The sequence below is a fragment of the Rhinolophus hipposideros genome (genome assembly GCF_964194185.1).
Source record: "Rhinolophus hipposideros genome assembly, chromosome: 3".
Classification (NCBI taxonomy): Eukaryota; Metazoa; Chordata; class Mammalia; order Chiroptera; family Rhinolophidae; genus Rhinolophus; species Rhinolophus hipposideros.
Genome location: NC_138049.1, coordinates 97828904 through 97847444, shown reverse-complemented (window position 1 = coordinate 97847444; position 18541 = coordinate 97828904). Strand labels below are relative to the sequence as shown.

At 42.4% G+C, this 18541-nt stretch overlaps 1 protein-coding gene across 2 annotated transcripts; it reads right to left on the bottom strand.

Annotated features, from left to right (window-relative positions):
- Nucleotides 1-573: 573 nt before the first annotated feature.
- On the bottom strand, nucleotides 574-10752 carry LOC308496213 (triggering receptor expressed on myeloid cells 1-like). Of its 2 annotated transcripts, none has more exons than XM_081045095.1 (4): nucleotides 10637-10752; nucleotides 6559-6924; nucleotides 4610-4811; nucleotides 574-1346 (listed from the first exon to the last, which is right to left on the bottom strand). In XM_081045095.1, exons 1-4 carry the CDS (start codon nucleotides 10683-10685, stop codon nucleotides 1220-1222), a joined length of 744 nt encoding a protein of 247 aa, XP_080901221.1. In that variant the 5' UTR covers nucleotides 10686-10752; the 3' UTR covers nucleotides 574-1219. The 2 variants fall into 2 exon arrangements, with proteins under 2 accessions (XP_080901221.1, XP_080901222.1); XM_081045096.1 differs by having other exon boundaries at nucleotides 931-1258; nucleotides 10637-10731.
- Between the last annotated feature and the right edge of the window lie 7789 nt (nucleotides 10753-18541).

The window sequence follows — 18541 nt, the reverse complement described above, 5'->3', positions numbered from 1 at the left end:
ATGCGTGTTTGCTCTGGGGGAGTTTAGGATGAAATTGGCCTTGGCCATTGCTGAATTGTAATAGAAGGACCCATCATCTTTGCCCCACAAGTGGGACCCTTCTCCTTTAGAGCCAAAAGAGGTGGGAAACTGGAAAGTCTTGGTTTAAATGTGTTGGAGTTTGCAAGACACAGGTGTGTCTGGACACCTATTCCATGGGTGGTAATGGAAGCTGAAGGGGAGATATAGGGGCAGATAAAGGGAGAAAGAGGAAGACAGTGCAGAGCTAGGAGGACACATAAGGGGGAGCTTCCAGAAGCCTCATGGTGAGATCTTGTCACCCCACCATCCCTGCCCCTTGTGTGATACAAGGAAAAGAGGCACTCAGAGGCCTCTTTATAGGCAGAACCCCAGCTATTCTAGTCTATGTGTTTTTGACAGGCTTAGTCTTCAGTAAAGGAACTCTTTTGTTTTTGTTCCTGCCACTAAGTGGTGGCTTACTACTCATGTGGCCTCATTCTAGTCACACTTCTCTGTTTTCCCAGGGTTGTTCTGAGGATCCAGTGATGACATACACATTAGACAAATGATATTCTCTATCAATCCTAACCTTTAATCCTATCTCACCCTCCCAGTAGTTTCCCAGGATGCAGCATTCTGCTTAACTGGGTTTCTCTTTCTCAGTGATGGAATTCACACCATGGTGTCATGTCTTCTCCTCTTTCCATGGTTTTCAACACCCTTTTCTGGGATTGTTGGTAAGGGTCACAGATGAAGGGAGAAACCCAAGCATCTGATTCTAGAAGAAAGGGAGGCCCCAGTGTCCAGGAGAGCTGACGCTTCTGTCATGGAGCTCTGTCCAGGTCAGGCCAACATGCTATAGTCCATGGCAAGGACCAAGGCAGACGTAGCAGCTGTGCCCTCTGTACCTCACGGCACCCACGAGACAGTGACAGTGACAAGCATTGTCTTTATTTAAGGCACATCCTGAGCCACTGGTGGGATGGAGGTCCAGGGCATGCTAGGGGCTGTATTGTCTCTTCTGATGGAGCAAAGCACACACCCAAGGTGATTAGTGAAATGGGGGGAGTTCCTGGGGCCAGGAAGGTGGGATCCTGAACCTTCGAGACAATCTGTGTTACAAGCCCAACTCAGTCATTGTCTCCACTGACCCCTCTCCTTTTCCTTTGCATTCTTCTCCCAGCACAACTGTCAGATGGACAGGGATGAAGGTCACAGGTCATTCTTGTGGGTTCACGGGCCTCGATCCAAATGACCTCTGTGTGACAACCAACAGGACAGTGAAAACCAGGCTCTTACTCAGGATTCCACACACCACGCAGATGACAATGCTGATCGGAGAGATCCTGGGAAGAGAGAAGGTTTAATGCTGCTGCTGGAAATGGCGCTCCTTCATGCTTGAGTTTTGTGCTGCAAAAGGCCTTCACGCCCCTTATTCTATCTGCATAGATCCTTCTGGAACCTTTCCCCATACTGACGGCCCTGTGCTTTTAGTTTGCCCAACAGCCTACAACTACTGATTAGAAATATATTTAGTAGAGAACACAGGGTCCAGAAGAGGCAGTGGGGAGGAAGGCCAGGCTAATTAAGCTCCTCTTTCTCCACTATTATGAGTAGAGAAGAGAGGCGAGGTCCAGAACTAGGAAACCTAGTTTTTATTCTCAGCATCGTGACCTACTTCCTGGGAGAAGTACCTCACCTCTTTGGCCATCTATCAACTGAGAAGAATCCAATCTTTGTCAAAATCCCACCATGAATTTCTATAGATTTTAGCAAAAATGATTCTAAACGTCCTGTGTAAATGTCCGTAGATAACCTAAGAAAGGGACTAAAATGAGTGAGGATACTTGACTAGACTAAGTAGATACGGAAATGGATTATAGCACATCTAATCTGCATGACAAGACACGGGAACAAAAAGGAAAATGACTAGCAGTGAAACAAACTGAAGTCCAGAGACAGATCTAATGTTATGTAAGAATTTAACATCTAAGGAAATCAATCGGCAGCCCAGTAGGTAGACAAGGATTGCTTAGTAAATAGTCTTGTGGTACCTGGATAGCAATATGAAGAAAAAGTCATCTTTTCTACAATTTATACCATATAGCAAAATAATCCCCTTCCAAAGATGGACTAAAGATTTAAATGGAATTTTTTTAACATAACAGAAAAGTCACCAGGAAATAGAATCAAGCTCAAGAAAGGAATAAAGCAAAGCATTAATTTTAAAAATCGATACATTTGCTACACAACACTTAAAACCGAATGTACAAACCAGCAAAGAGCAAACGACATAATGGAGATAAAAAACAGGAAACGGCCCTTTTGCATTGAAAACCACCTCCAGCCTGCGAAACTGTCCCCTGTCACTGGGAACTAGCTATCCAAAGTGGCCTGGTCAAGTTCAGCCATTGGTAGCTCTGTTGAGAGAGAGGAGAAAGGGCCTGCTGGCCAGCGCCTCTCTGGCCCTCCTCTGTGAGACCCCTGAGCTGTTTGAGCCCTGCTGCCAGAAGATCCCAGCTCTGGGCTCAGCTAACTCCACCTTCTCCCAACCTCTCCTGCCAGTGTCCCGCCTTTTCCCCTCCCAGCCCTTTAACTGATTCATTCACAGAGCTCCTGAGTGCATCCACTCTCAGCGACCAGCACAGGCCCTTCCGGAGACTGCACTGGGCTGCCAGACATGTGGGTTCCTATGACCCTCTGAAGGACTGAGCCAGAATTCCCCGTGTGGATCTCAGCGTGGTTATGACACCTTTTACGAGGCTGCCTTCTCTCCTGGCCCCTCTTCCCTAATGGTTTTATCTGTGATCACTTCCTAAAACATTTACACTTTTCCCACAGCCTGCTTCTGGGGAACCCACCCTAAGACAGAGTGACAAGTGGCTTCCTCTGAGGGGCCTCGCCATCCATCCCCAGTCTGGGAGTCTCAGCTCTTCCATCACCTGGTCAAACAACTCCCTGTATTAAATTACCTCCTTTTCAAACAGCTCAGCGGCTTCTCATTCCTGACAACTGTGACTGAGAGACTCGTTTGTAACTAATTAACAGATGAAGCTAATAGATAAAAGGGGTACAGGCTCCAGTAGGAATGCGGGCAAAAGTTATGCTCTCTCATTCACATACTGGAAAATCAAAGTAATGACTAGAGAAAAATGTTGACTCTCACTAGATCATTTATTTTATGTACTTCCCCCAAATTTAATGAGCACCTATTATGTACCAGGCACTTAGGCTGGTGCCAGTGAAACAACAGCAGGGAGAAAAGGCACCTCTACCTGCAAGGAGCTTATGGTCCACAGTAATAGAGAAATTGAAGCAGGTACAGGTTCACATCTGTTTTGGCAGGAAAATTTTAGAAATGCTAAATCCTTGTAGGCAAGCCTGCAGTCTCACAGCTTCACTTACGCCTTATGGACCACACTGTAAATTGTTTCCAATTTTTGGAAGACCATTTGGCAATATGTATACAGAGCGATATACATGTTCAGATTCTCTCAATGGGAATTTCATTTGAATAAATGATTTTAAAAAAGACAAAGACATCTACAAGAATATGTTCATCTCAGAGTTAATAATATAAAAAATGAAAACAATATCAATGTCTAAAACAGGGAAATGATCACAGAAGTTATGGCTTCTCTGTTGATAGAAAGTATGCATTTGTTGAAATTCTCGTTACAATGACTAGGCAGCAACATCAAAGAATAGTTTTCACAGAAAAATGATAAAAATCTTTATAATTAGAATTACTATTATGTTAAAATATGTATAAACATGAGTAAAGACTAGAAGAGAATATGGAGAAAAAGGGACGCTAACATCACTAACAAGATGAGTGAGACTATGGAGAACATCTCTTTCTCTGCTAACTCACTATTTCCTGATAAACACAGGCTAAGATGAATCAACGTGTGAGGATAAACTGTAAGGGGAGTGTGCATGCAAAGTTGATGGTTCTTCGCTTTGCCTGCACGTTAAGAAATCTCCTGAAGATCTTATAAAAACTGCTGAGACCAGTCCAGCCCCACCTCCCAAAATCCTGATTCTGTGGGTCTGCAGTAGGGTAAGGACAACAGTACAAAAAACAAGCCAAAGCAAAAGCATACACTCCAGGTAACCCTAACGCAGCAGCTGCTGAGAACCGTTTGTCTAGGTCAGCACTTCCACCTCTGGCTTCCTAGCTTCCCTACTGTATAGACAGGGACACTGAGGCCAGAAAGTGTTCCTGACTCACTCAAAGTCACTCAGCCCATCAACTGCCTGGCATTAGAATCAAAATGTTTTTCCACTACACCATTAGGCCCCGGGCTTGGCTGAGGCCCGTTGGAATTCTGCAAAGATGCCATTTCCCTCTCCTTACTCCTCTGGCAGGCAAGGAAACACACACACAAGGTGAGCTGGGGAGAGTGGCAGCCTCATCAAGAGCCTCCTCCTCACTCTGGCACCACCTCCTTCCTCCCCTGGGAATTTCCACTAGACTGAGGTGACTCAAGTCTGCTCCCGAGCTCCCCCGCCCCCCTCCTCCACTCCCCACATCCTCTCCGCACTTGGACTGGGGATCAAAAAGCTCGGTGTCCAAACCAGGGCTCCGGAGACCTGGAAGCCATACCTGATGGCATCTGTCCTTTGTGTGGGGTTGACTCCGAGGCCAGGAGAGGAGAGGCTGGCAGTTACCATGGGCAGGAATTGAGTCACAGTTCTGGGGCTGGTATGGAGAATGCTCTGGGACTTGGGGGTGACATGAGGAAGGGTGGGAAGCTGAGCCTTGTTCTGGGAAGGAGTTTTGTCTGAGGCAGGGGTATCCGAAGGATCTGCAAGAAGACACGTTAGATTGGAGGGTGGTGGGATGGATGGATGGATGGATGGATGGATGGATGGATGGATGGATGGATGGGTGGATGGATAGCAAGGTAAATAAACCTGAGGAGGGAAATGAACATGACCATTCATGAAACAAGGTTTTCTTTTGCTAAGATTTAAAAAATTATATGGCATCAGCCTGGGTCAGAGACAGGAAACAAGAAAAAAAAGAAGAAGCAGGCCGGCCCGATGGCTCAGGCGGTTAGAGCTCCATGCTCCTAACTCCGAAGGCTGCCAGTTCGATTCCCACATGGGCCAGTGGGCTCTCATCCAGAAGGTTGTCAGTTCAATTCCTCGAGTCCCGCAAGGGATGGTGGGCACGGCCCCTGCAACTAAAGATTGAACACGGCACCTTGAGCTGAGCTGCCAGTGAGCTCCCAGATGGCTCAGTTGGTTGGAGCGCGTCCTTTCAACCACAAAGTTGCTGGTTCGAATCCCTCAAGGGATGGTGGGCTGCGCCCCCTACAACTCGCAACAACAACTGGACCTGGAGCTGAGCTGCGCCCTCCACTACTAAGACAGAAAGGACAGCAACTTGAAGCTGAACTGATTGGAAGGACAACAACTTGACTTGGAAAAAAAAAGTCCTGGAAGCACTCACTGTTTCCCTATAAATTCCTGTTCTCCTTTCCCAATAAATAAATAAATAAATAAATAAATAAATAAATAAATAAATAAATAAATAAATAAATAAATTTTAAAAAAAGGAACAAGCAAAGGAGGGAGAGGTGAGAGTAAGAAAGAGGAAGAGGAAGCAATTTTCTATTCATGTTATTAGAAACGCACTTGCCTGCTATTTGTCACCAATCCATAGTGCCCCCACCATCTTCAGGAATAATTCCCTACCATTCACTCTGCCTTTCACTCACCTGTACCTGTGGCATACTGCTTCACAAGTCACCTTTTACTGATAGAGCGCATACCACCTTATCTTCCTTAGGTTTAGAATTCCCCAGGTGCTAGGAACATGAACTGTCTCTCTTTCTTCTTTCTTCCTTAATTCACCTGATCAGCACCTACTTGGGGCCTACTGGGAGCCAAGCACCATCAGTTGCTAGAGATGCAAAGCTGAGCAAGGCACTGACCCCTCCCTCAAAGTGCTCAGGGATGAATACGAGAGACAGTTAAGTAACTGGCCACTACTGCCCAGTGAGATACTGCGGTCCATGAGAGGGACACAAAGTGAACTCTGGAGCCATCCTACCGATGGACCCCAGCCTCAGCATCTCCTGCGAGCAGATCAGAAATGCACAATCTAGGTCCCACCCTACACCTATCGCATCAGAGTCTGTATTTGAAATAAGATCCCCAGGTGATTTGTGCCCACAGTGAGGTCTGAGAAGCACTGCTCTGTAAGCACATAGGAGGGTCATCAAATGCATCTTTGGGAGGGGGTGAGTGGATCACAGAAGCTTCCCAAGGGAATGCCTTCTACCTGGAGACCTGAAGAATTAGACTAAATTATCCCAAATGTACCACTCACCCTTCACTGTTCCCCCACTTCCTACAACAGCACCCCAAATTAAGAATCTCATCCACAGAAACCACTTCTCACTATTGGACGAAACGCCTCTCAAATGAGAGGCAAGGAGCTTCTGAGAGAGAAACAGGCTGCCAGCAATCCTGAGCCACAGCTCTGCTGGTGCTACCACACTACCCCAACCCCCATCCTCTATCGCCCAGGCCCAGGTCACTCACCTTTGGTCACCACCAGGCGCACAGGATGATGAAACAGGATGGGGGGGTCTTTGGCTTTGGGATGCTGGTCAATCACACACTGATATAATCCCGAGTCTTCCACTCGAAGGTTGGTCATGCGGACGTGCAGTATGCCTTCATCGGAGATTTCTTCTAAGAAGTACCTCCCCACCTGGACTTCACTAGGCCCCCCGGAAGATTTGTCTATTAATGCCAATGTCAGGCGTTCCCCTCCATTGGTCAACCTCTGCCACGCTTTCCGGCTGTTGAGGTACTGCCAGATGGAGAAGTAACAGTTCACATTAAAGGTCTGCCCCTCTCGTAGGATAAACTTATCTTCGGCTGATTTAGCTGCAGCTTGGAGTTCTGTAAGTAGGGAATCAGAGTTAGGCTCTGTGAGGAATAACTTTCCTCTCCTTGGAAAAAGAAGAGAGGAAACACCTCTTTTTCTTATTCAACCACCCATTTTTCAGACAAGATTCTTAAGTCCTCCAGCAAAGATGCAACTTTCCATACAAACCAGCACCAGGCCCCAGGTCTTCATTGTGAGTAGCTTGTTTTTGTTTTGTTTTGTTATGTTTTGTTTTGTTTTTTTAACTACAAGAGATAGACTGCCTATGGTTCTTGCAAATCAACTTTTATAAATCAGTGTTTTTGAGAGGAAGAAATTGCCTGATTGGAGATAGAACATGAGGTAAGTTTAAGACCATGAGTGACAGGGGCATAATCGGAGGGGAAAATTATAGAAAGACATACAAGGTGAAAAGTGGATGTGAAGACATGATCCTAGCAGAGAGTGACCTCTCTGAACACCTATAGGAACTTCATCTAAGTTAGGGGAAAGAGATTAGTTCAAGAGACTATTGGAAAAGCAGTGAGGAAGCCATGTTGAGGATACAGTGCACATTGATATCTGACTTTCTGGTACTCCTCTGGGCCTTCCTTGAGTATCAGAGCACCTCTTTCTCAGGAGATCCACCCTCTGTGGCTTTACTGATGGAACTGCCCCCATTCATAAGGATGGACACACCACACAGTCTCAGCCAATTGAAGAACTACATCACCCTGGCCGCTGTGATTGGTTTAGGAATGGGCATATGACTGAGGCTGGGCCAATCAGAATCCTCTCTGGGGCTGCTGCTCCTATTAAAAGCAATGCTTTTTCTTGTTGGTGTTGATAAGTCAGTGGGATATGAAACTTCCACGGGGGGCAATTTTGCCTCTCTGGGGACATTGGGCAATGCCTGGAGACATTTTTGGTGGTTGTAACTGGCAGCCCAGGGTGCTACTGGAATCTAATGGGTAGAGGCCAGGGATAGTGCTAAACATGGTACCATGCACAGGACAGCTCCAATGACAAACAGCCCCCCACCCAAAATGTCAATAGGACCAAAGCTGAGAATCCTTGGGTTACAGGGACAATAGTGTCAATCACACAATTGGAGGTTAAACCAGGTTAACCACCTAGCATTGGTCATGATCTTCTTGTCTGGTAGAAGGGAACCTTGCTGATAGGAGAGTCAAGTAGAGTGGAAATAAGAAGATCCAGGTCTACGTCTTCAATTGGGCACAACAGGGCTCTATAACCTTCCTGAGGGACAGCAGTTTATCCATTCAGGCCTGGGATGGCCTAGTGTTCCTCCTGGAACACCAAATATCGGACTGGACAGTAATGCTGAATTAAATGATAGGTCAGGCTATCACTACCTATAACTACAACGACGACTACTATTAATACTCTTTCTGCAAACACGCACTGTGATCCTTGGATGGCAGCTCCCAGAGTGCACATTGAAAAACGCCAACAGCTGCGTCTTTGATGGAGCCCCTTGTGCAGTCAGCACAGACGACCTGCATGCCCATCCCAGGACGGGCCAAGAACTCCAGCAGGCCCAGCCTACCTCAGCCTGACCTTGCGAAGGCCCAGCTCAAGGACTCCTGAGGATTTTGAAAATGAAGCCATGCTGAAAGGCTGATTCTTCTGGGACATGACTCCAGTTTCTAAGGAAACCTTGAAAACACACTTCCTGGTGATTCCCATGAACTCTAGTCAGGAATGCCGCTCCAAGAGACAGGTGAGCAGAGGCTAAGGGTCATCTTAAACCAAGCCTGGTTCCCTCGTTCATTCCCTCATTCCTCTCTTAAATTAATGTTATAGAGCAATTATTTGCCAACCCTGGGCAAGGTGGTTGTTACAGCCTGAATGTTTCTGTCCCCCCATGATTCATATGTTGAAATCTGAATCCCCAATGTGACGGTGTTAGGAGGGAGAGGATTAGGGCATGAGGCCTTTGCCATCATGGACAGGGTCAGTGCCCCTAAGAATGAGGCCCAGAGAGCTCGTTTGCCCCCTGATACCAAGTGAGGACACCATGAGAAGTCGGGAGTCTGCAAGCTGGAAGAGGGATCTCACAAGAACCCCCCCATACTGGCACCCTGAGCTCGGACTTCCAGCCTCCAGAACTGTAAGAAATAAATTTCTGTTGTTGATAAGCCACCCAGTCTGTAGTATTTTGTTATTGCAGCCCAAATGGGCTTAAACAGTAGGAGTTACAGGAGACTGACATTGCCTACAAATTTGTCTACCTGTTGTGAATGGAGACAGTAAGAAATTAATGTTGATGTGCTCCCTATGTACCATTTTTTCCACCATTGCCAGGAGTTCCTTATAATATGTTAATTGAAAAGATTAACAAATATCACTTATTGTTAAGTGCTTAACATACTATCTCGTTTAACTTTCATCACTTTATCCTTTCATCTTCATAATTTATAAGGTTGATACTGCTGTGATTCCTGTTTGAGAGTAAGGAAATCAAATCACAGGTTATTTAATAAATCAGAGGTTAGTGACTTGCCCAGGGTCCCACGGTGGAAAGTGGTAGAGTCACGACTCAAACCCAGGTAGCCTGACTCTAGTGTGAGCCCTAAACCTCTACACTCCATGGCCCCCAATACCTGTCTGGTTGGAATTAGAGCAGTCCAGCCCAAGTGTGAATAGATGTCTAGTGACAACGTTCCCTGGGATGCAGGAGCTAGAAGGAGCTTTTAGTTAACCCGTAACTTACCCCCATAGTACGCAACAAAATGTATACCGTTGGTTTTCTCTCACACAAGTACACAACCATCACCCCTCCCAGTTCTCCTTTTGAAAAACATGAATAAGACACAAGGAAATGTACTCATACGTGAAAACCAAACTCCATCTGCCCACTTGGAATATCACCCCAGCTCCAAGAGGACCCAAAGTAAGTTTTGTGTGTGAGCTCTGGAAGGCGGTCGTCTGTGACCTAGCTCAGGTGGTGGGTCCCCAGAAAGCACCCTCTCCCTGTGGCCTTTCCTGTCTTTCCAAGGCAAACCTTACTATTAACTCACTATTGACATTTTCCCTTTCTCTGCTTATTTTCCCAATTTGTTCCTAAGGATTAGGAAGAGGAGCAAGTAAAGCCCCAAAGGCTTCCATTTTTACTGAAGGGATGAGCTATGCAATAAGAGGGGAGAAGGAAGGGCCTGGAGATGGAGCAGTGAGCAAAGCACCTCCCACCCCCGCAGAGGGGAGACCTGGGAGCATACCCTCCAGGAAAGAGGGTGGCAGGTCTCTTTTGTTTACCGCTGTGTCCTCAGCAGGAGCATATTTCCTGGCCCAGAGGAGAACCCTGGGAATTATTTCTTGAGTGAATTATGTCCTTTGGGTTTAATAAGCTGTCAATAGCAAAAGCACCATGATGGAATATAAGGCAAAAATCTTCAAACTCCAGTAAAAGTATTATAGGTCATGTCAAGTTTCGATGTACTCTATCGTTTATCCCATCCAGGGTTTTTCACATTTCTAACAACATCAAAATGCACAGACAGCCTGTTTCCCCATCCCCTTTTATTTCTGTTCTCAGGCCCTGTGTGTTCCCGATTCTGCTAAGTCTGAGTAGAGAAACCCAGCTTGGCGTAACTATTGGCTGGCTCTGCCTCTGGTAGCCATATCCCCTGGAGCTTCAAAACCAAAGGGAAACCTTTCTCATGGTGGGACACCCTGAGGTCCTAGGCAGAGGCCTCACCTGCTCACGTCTCTTTCTCTCCTTACCTGAGATGAAGAACACGCAGAGCAGCACCTGGAGCCTGACCTTTCTCATCCTTCATGGGCACCAACTCCACTGCCACTGTGCCTCCTGGGACAGCTACAAGGCGATACCCTAACCTAGAGGCTCCAGAAAGTTGCACAACAGGATATGATGCTATTCCTGGGAGGTTCTGTTTTCATCACTGGTTGCTTTGGCTCCAGACGTCAAAGACAACGTAGAAAACCAGAGACAGCCTCAACTAAGCTTCTCCAAACCCCAGTTTCCTGTTTCCTGGGGATAATGACAATTAACTTTTCAACGAATCTCACAAAATTGTAGTGAGAATAGTACTTTTGTGTTACCAAAAGTAAGGTGTTAATATTATCAGGGGAATAGAGGGCCACCTTGCTTTCCTGAAGCCCACTCTCCATTCCTGTCCAGTTCAGCCTAGGTAAGGAGTGCCAGGCACATAGAGGGACAGCTTGGATAATAATATCTCATTTTTAGGGTTTCTATGAGGACTAAAAGAGGTCCATATGGAAAGTACTCAGCACAGTACCAAACACACATATTATTGCTACATCCTGTCCCTTCTCATACCTTCCTTTTTCCCTTGGCTTTTCCTGATGTGAGGCTCCTCGTCACCAGGATGGCTCACACTCCACACCCGCCCTCAGCATCCTGTCACAGACATGGCCTGGGGGCTCACAGAGGTGTCAGAGACCCAGAAACAATTCGAGAGGACATTAAACAAGAATAGACCTAGATGAAAAAGCAGAGAAACCAGGGTGATAGAGGCCAGGACAGTGATGAAAGACGAAAATAACCCAGCAGATTTCATACTGGAAGCAGTAAAGGCAGATTTGATGCTGTGAACAATCAAATGAATAACAGAGAAGATTCACTTCAGAAATTTTCCCAAATATAAAACGAATACATTTTGAAGAGCTCAGAAATAAATTGGAGGATAAGTCATAGAAATCCAACCTACACGTAATCTACAAATAAAATGTTGTTGAAATTGAACATATAATACAATTATATGTATATGTATGTGGAACACAAACGAGAATAAAAATGTATATTTTTTAAAAACGTTAAGTATAGCATATTGACTCTAGTTAATAATACTGCATTGCATACTTGAAAGTTGGTAAGAGAGGAAATCTTAAAAGTTCTCATCACAAGGAAAACAATTCTGCAATTATGTATAGTGATGGATGTTAAATTGATTTCTTGTGGTGATCATTTCCCAATATATACAAATACGGAATCATTATATTGTACACCTGAAACTAATATTATGTTGTATGTCAACTATGCCTCAGTAAAAATTTTTTTAAAAATCTTTCTACATTTGAAAAGAAATCTGTAATTGGGGCTTGAGAGAGTTCAACATGGGCAAGGAAAAATTAATGAAGTAAGACCAAGTCTAGAAAATTTCCACATGAAACTTATTAAATTTGAATAAAAAGACTTCTGCTGCTAAACAAGCAGGAGAAGGGGGAAAAACAAACAAACAAACAAACAAACAAACAGATTTCTCCAAAAGCATGGAAAGGAGCAGGACTTTGATTTCTTTTCTGAATGAGAAATACTATGGCACAGTGGGATGTCCTGTAAAGAACATTATGACTCTAAAATTTATACTCAAACTGATTGCTGTTTGAGTATGAAAAAAACTCAAATCATGTCTGCAAATTAAAAAAAGATTCTAAGGGTAACTTTTTAAATTAAAACTGTTGAATGTAACAATTTATAAAATATAGACAATAATGAAAAGATTTAAATCCTACTTTTACACCCTTCAGAGAGCATTACATTTGTGAATGAAAAGGGGGCAACACAGGCCCCACAAGCCCAGTGACCCCACAGGATAGTCTGGTCCTTAACTCCTAACTGGGTAGGTCACCGTGAGTATACGCATCCCAGGCCTGTAGCTTCCTTAATAAAAGTTTCATCTTTATCGTAAGCATGCCCTGTCTATTGTTCTTGTACATTTAGGATTACAAGTCTTTGGAATGTCAGAGTAATTTTCACTTCCAGACCCCTCAAAATCAGACCCCCTGGCAACAGAGCGCAAAGACACCCCAACTCCCTGTTGTTGGTTCTCATTGCCCACATATCTCTATTTGCTGTAATGTCACATGTTAACTACTTTGTGCCCATCTATGTAAAAGAAGTGTGTATTTTTCCATTTTACTTTTTATCCCATCCTAGAGATTTCTCCACTTTGTTTCTCCAGGATCCTTAATCTATCTACCACTAATAGATTTCACGTAACCGCCTTATTTTTCCTCTTTTGAGTCTAAATATATAAAAAGAAATCTAAAATGGCCATTCTCCAAAGCACTTTCTCAATCCGTGGAGATCTTGCTTCTCGGCAGGTCCCCAAAATCTTGGTTCAAATAAATTCTTGTTAGGGCTTTCTACAGGTTTGGACGTTTCTTTTGTTGACATAGTTATGATTTTCCTAAAGTTCCCTTTCTTTGTTCTTTGTTCTATAAATAATATAGAATTCTTTGTTCTATAAATAATATCAGACACCAGGCTTCCAACTATGCTTGGATTGAAATCTGCCAGACCCACGGTTTGACTTTCTTCTTTGGCCCACCGGAGGGAAAGTAGATATAGAGGTTTTGAAATTTCTGACTCAGAGAGGAGCCCACGTGAGTTTTACAGGGATGAGTCAGATTACCACAGTTCATTTAGCAAATCCCTTTTCTCACAACAAACACCTCCCACACCTAAGTGAATAATACAACACTTTCTCATTTTTTGTGTCTTCCCAGACGTTGTTTTGAGAATCAAGTTCCCGGAAGATTAAGAGGAAAACAATTTTTGTTTGTTTCAGCTCTATTAGTTTTTGCTTCGTGGACAGTTGACCCTTAAACAACACGGGGTTGAACTGCAAAGGTCTACTTATATGCAGATATTTTTCAATAAATACATCTAGCATGTAAATGTATTTCCTCTTCCTTAGGATTTTCTTAATAACATTTTCTTTTCTGTAGCTTACTTTACTGTAAGAATACTGTATATAATACATATAACAGAAAATATGTGTTAATCGACTGTTTATCAGTAAGCCTTTCAGTCAACAGTTGGCTATTAATTGTTTGTGGAGTCAAAAGTTATACATGGATTTTCGACTTCACAGGAAGTCAGCACTTCTAATCCCCGTGATGTTCAAGGGTTAACTGTACTTTCAGGCTCTGTTTTTTCCTCTTTCTCTAAAGCTGTTGTAGAAGTTTCTATCAGCCAAGTCTCTAAATAACTTCACTGAGCAGAGATTTGATGGCTCATTGGCATCAGAAATGAGATATGAGGGGCAAAATTTTGTTGGGCCAGACCAGTGAGATTCCGAAAGGAAGAGGGAAAAGGATGTTCCTTCTCACAATCTAGCCCATTCTATTACAATGCTAATATTTTATTCAAGCATTGATAAGTTAATGTCAGCAATAGATTTGTTTCCTTACCTTTTCATTTGTGTTTTAGGAAGAAACAGCCTGTTCTATATTTTGACAAGTATACTCGTACATAGGTGTAGAACAAATGGGAACTGTGTGAGACTATACTTATTCTTCTGCGTTCTTAGCCCCAAAATCTTGGCATTTATTTTGTGGTGTCTGTCTAGAGTATCCTCCTATAAGTATGACTTTAGTAAACTGCAAAGAAGCAATTCTGTTCCAACCTCAGGATGAAAACAGGGACAGCATCTAATAACTTTGAGGGGAAATTTCATATGATGAATGAAAGGGAGAATGCTGACAAGAACAAGTTTTTGAAGCTTTATCTAAAATCCTCTTAGTACTTTATTCCATTGGTCAGAATTACCTATATCTGTGTGTGTCTGTGTGTATGTGCGTTATAATACATATATGTGCATTATAATATATGTGTGTACATATATGTATATATGATATATAGTATTTATAGTGCCAAAAAAGTATACACATTTTAAGAAAGGAAAAAACTGTATTAAATGTAATACTCAGTATATACCGACAACAGAAGATGAATACAAGTCACATTTGACGTCTGCAATGACAAGAGGTGCTCAAAGTGGTTCCCATCAGCGTCCAGACACTCCTGATGACGGTGAACTACTGCTTGAGCATAGATAACATCACTTAAAATGTGTATACATTTTGTGGTACCCCCGGTATAGGCATGTATGTATGGTATATATTAGATCTTTAATTTAGACTCGGTCCCTAATATATGCCAGTATTAATTTCTTTGACCATAATATATTTTAATTTTGAACTCGGTTCTCAAAAATATTTAGATAAATATATTTATTGCCCCAGTTTTAGTCCAAAGTTTATTAAAAATCTCATAAAATATGACTAGATTATCGTCAACAATCAATTCAATTATCTGAAGAATTATTATAGAAATATTACACTTTTAAATTTTTACCAAAAGGTAAATGATAAAGTGGAATGATAACACCAGTCCACGCAATTTTCATTTTTATATGGATTACAAGAACCAATTTTATACAGACACCAGTTACTTATACAATAACCAGCCTCACAATGGCAACTTTAAAATTTGTCATAAAATTTTTTAGCCATGTAAGTTTTAGTAAGAAAACACTGCCATTCATTACACAGTAACTACACTATTATCACAAAAAGAAACACAAACTCACTTTTTAAAGAAAAAAGGTTTTAAAAATCAGTTTAACAAAATTTCCAAACTCAGACCTGTTTTTAGTTCCCTAATAAAACAACAAAACCATATCAAAACCATATCACAACCTTGTATACATCTAAAGTCACCACTAGAGGGAGGAATTTCCCTAGTTTATCTTTGGATAAGCTTCTGTAACTTCACAGACCTACTTAAGTGGGGGTTGGCATTCTACCCGGCCAGCAGTTTTTGGACTTTATCTTCAGCCTCAATAATCAAAAAGTTATATCTTTTATCTTAATAACATCTTTCACACTAAAATAATTTTAGCCTAGAATATTTTTTTTTTCTTAGCAGCTGGCATTTGCAAGGTCGGCCTATGGAAGCACAAGGTTGCCTTCTGGCCTGGCTGAATCTTGATTTACACGCAGAGTTTATGATCTAGGGAAATCCCAAGGATATGAGGTTTCTCTATGAATGAGTTGTAGGTCTAGTTCTGATTCAGTGAGAATTAGCCAGCTCAATATAACAGAAAACTCCAGTAAAGGTGGCTTAAGCAAAATGGTTTATTATCTCTCACTAAAAAAGTTCCAAGACAGGAACCTCAGGACTGCTATGGTAGTTTTGTATCATCAAGTACTTTGGTTCCTTCTCTCCATCCCAGTTCATGATCTCTAAATTCCATCATCCTGTGGGCCAAATAATTGCTGGAGCTCCACTCATCACATTTGTGTTCTAGGCAGCCAGAATTTGTGTCATATATACTTCCTTAGCTTCAGTGGGTCTCCACCTCTGCTCTGGGGTATTGGGACTTCTTACCCCTACCCTAGTGGCTTGATGCTTTTGTTCCACAGAGGATAAATGTCTATTTCCCACACCTTTTCTCCAGGTTCTCACTGAGGGAGATTCCCTGCCTTCCGTCTTTCTCATGAGCAGCTAGAAAAGAGATTGCAAGTGGGTTTAAACACTCCTTTCATGTCTTGGGATCTCAGGGTTCGACACTGTCATGCTAGCCTGCACTGACCACTGACAAGTTGTTAAATCTTAGCTGAATTGTTCGGACCCACTTGTTTGTATTCTGCATCTCTTCCTCCCTTTCTGCTAGACAGGTGAGCTGGTGTTCACATCGCCAAGTCCCCTTGGAGTGGCTTGTCTTTCCTTGGATTTTATGTTACTTGGTTGCCTTTCAAATTCAGTTCTCTTACAGGTTCAGGAAGAGTTATGATTTTGTCATTTACCTGTCCTTTTCTTCTTGTTCAGATGGGAGCTCTACTCGCTTGAGCTTTCTACATTCTAGGCATAAACTGAACATGAGAGGCAATATATGAAGGTGTAATAGCTGAGAATTTTCCAGATCTATGAAACGTCATTAAGCCACATATACCCATTATTATACACCAGGCAATATAAAGAAAAAGAAATCCGCATCTCAGCATATTGTTAAGAAACTGCAGAACCCAAATCAGAGAGGAAGCAGCAATCAGTTATGAAGAACTTTTTATAGGCTTCTCAAATGCAACAATGCAAGCCAGAAAGTAAAAGAATAATGTCATAAAAATGCTTGAGAAAAGTAATTGTTAAACCAAAGTTGTATACCTAGCAAAACTGTCAATAGTGAGAGCTGTGTTCAGTAGAACTAGGTTCAGCTATAAAGAATAGAAAAACTCCAAATAGCAGGGCTTAGAGGTGCTTAGAGGTGTATTTCCATCTCATGTGAAATCTAGAGCTGTGCTGTCTAAGGGGTGGATGGGGCTGTGCTCCACAAAGTTCTCAGGCTCTGGCTTCCTTCCGCTCAATATGCTATTATCACCAAACGTGGTACTTATACTCATGATCCAAAGCAACACTCACAAATTCAAAATCCTTTTTCTTGAAAGAAAATCTTGGCCACCAAAGATGAAAGTAATCTTTGTATAAAATAAAAATTTGGCTGTATGTCAGCATGTAACATATGTTATGAAATGCTATTGGTCTGAGGAATGCACAATTCTGGAAGCTGTGGTTCAAAGTCTAGAGAAATAACCTGGCCAGAACTTACATCCTGGTGGTGACGGTGGGAGTAGGACGAGGGCCTCTGTCTCTTTCCCATTAAACTGTAGCGCATCTGAAAGGATAGCAAAGCTGTTGTTGTCTACTAGTGTGTCCAGGCTTGAAGACACTTCCTCAACCATCATCAGTTACTTCCATCCTTCTAAAACTCTCAGGAAGCACTCCCCCCTACATGCTCCTAACTGGTCGGCTCCATATTTCATAGTTGCTACATTTTATTAAAATATTTTGTATCTATATCCATGAGAGATATTGGTCTGTAGTTTTCTTGTGATGTCTTTGTCTGGTGTTGGTATTAGGGTAATTCCGGCCTCGTGGAATGAGTAAGGAATAGTCTCTCTGCTTCTGTCTTCTGGAAGAGATTGTGGGAAATCGGTATAATTTCTTCTTTAAATATTTGGTAGAAGTCACCAGTGAATTCCTCTGAGCCTTCTGTTTGGAAAGTTTTTAATTGTTGATTCAACTTTAATAGATATAGACCTATTCGGATTGTCTGTTTCTTCTTGTGTGCGTTTTGGCAGATTGTGTCTTTCAAGGAATTGGACCATTTCATCTAGGTTTCAGAAAGACAGCTTTTGGTTTTATTAAGTTTCTCTACTGAGTTCCTGTTTTCAATTTCACTGATTTCTGCTTTAATTCTTATTATTTCTTTACTTCTGTTAACTTTGGGTTCTTTTTCTAGCATTCTAAGATAGAAACTTACATTAGTGGTTTTACATCTTTCTTCTTTTCTAATATATGCATTCAATGCTGTTATTTTTCCTCTAAACACCACTTTCACTGCATCCCACAAATTTTGGTAAGTTATGCTTTCATTTAGTTCAAAATATGTTTTAATCTCTTGGGATTTCTTCTTTTAGAAGTGTGTTGTTTCATCTCCAGGTATTTTCTCTTTATCTTTCTGTCATTGATTTCTAGTTTAATTCCTTTGTGATCTGAGAACAGACATTATATCATTTCTATTTTTTAAATTTGTTACTATGTGTCTTATAGCCTAGGATGTGGTCTATCTTGGTGACAGTTCCATGTGAGGTTAAGAAGAATGTGTATTCTGCTGTTGTTGGATGAAGGAGTCTATAGATGTCAATTATGTACCGCTGACTGATGATGTCGTTAAGTTCAACTATGTCCTTACTGATTTCCTCCTGCTGCATCTGTCCGTTTCTGATAGAGGAGTGTTGCAATCTCCAACTATGATAGGAGATACATTGATTTCTCCTTGTTCGGGGAATTTTTGC

Coding starts and splice junctions, on each gene's coding strand:
- LOC308496213 (XM_081045095.1), bottom strand. CDS start 10,685: ATGAGAAAGGTCAGGCTCCAGGTGCTGCTCTGCGTGTTCTTCATCTCA. Junction 6,925..10,636: donor CTGCGTGTTCTTCATCTCAG/GTAAGGAGAGAA, acceptor CCCTACTTACAG/AACTCCAAGCTGCAGCTAAA. Junction 4,812..6,558: donor GCGCCTGGTGGTGACCAAAG/GTGAGTGACCTG, acceptor GTCTTCTTGCAG/ATCCTTCGGATACCCCTGCC.